At 48.7% G+C, this 464-nt stretch overlaps 1 protein-coding gene across 1 annotated transcript in view; it reads left to right on the forward strand.

Annotated features, from left to right (window-relative positions):
• The window catches only part of LOC119586692, a 4242-nt gene extending 3784 nt beyond the window's left edge, over positions 1 to 458 (forward strand). Inside the window, exon 3 of the mRNA XM_037935422.1 lies at positions 89 to 458. Coding sequence (XP_037791350.1) covers positions 89 to 276 — 188 coding nt within the window. The 3' untranslated portion in view covers positions 277 to 458. The remainder of the gene's footprint in view (positions 1 to 88) is intronic.
• The last annotated feature ends 6 nt before the right edge of the window (positions 459 to 464 follow it).

Consider the following 464-nt stretch of genomic DNA (forward strand, 5'->3'; position numbering starts at 1 on the left):
ACGCTTCTGTAAGCATAAAACCAACCCACACGCACAAAAACACAAACACCATCTCGGCTTCTAAACACACGTGTTTCTCCCATTGCAGGTCCCTCCCCGGCGTCAGACCAGGGAGACCCGCAACTCACGGTCCTGTCCCCTTGTCTGACCCAGCTCCGGCAACAACTTGGCTTCGCTCGCTACTGGCTCTTGCGGGGTTCCCTAAATGACCTCGCTCGCCCTTACCTACAGCAGGAACCGGCCTATCTGAGGTCAGAGGTCACGGATGAAAATTAAGTTGGTTTCGATGGCCAGTGAGGCTGAGGAAGGTGTTTGGTGGTATCCAAAAATATTTCTGTGGTGAATATGATAACGTATGTGGATTTTATAGAGGAGAGTGGTGAAAAACGAAGAGGTAAATGGATTTAAGGTCAGCTAAGGTTAAGGGTTATCCAAGAGAAATTCGTATTATTCAGTTCGTTTCG

This window comes from Penaeus monodon, chromosome 21 (assembly GCF_015228065.2).
Source record: "Penaeus monodon isolate SGIC_2016 chromosome 21, NSTDA_Pmon_1, whole genome shotgun sequence".
Classification (NCBI taxonomy): domain Eukaryota; kingdom Metazoa; phylum Arthropoda; class Malacostraca; order Decapoda; family Penaeidae; genus Penaeus; species Penaeus monodon.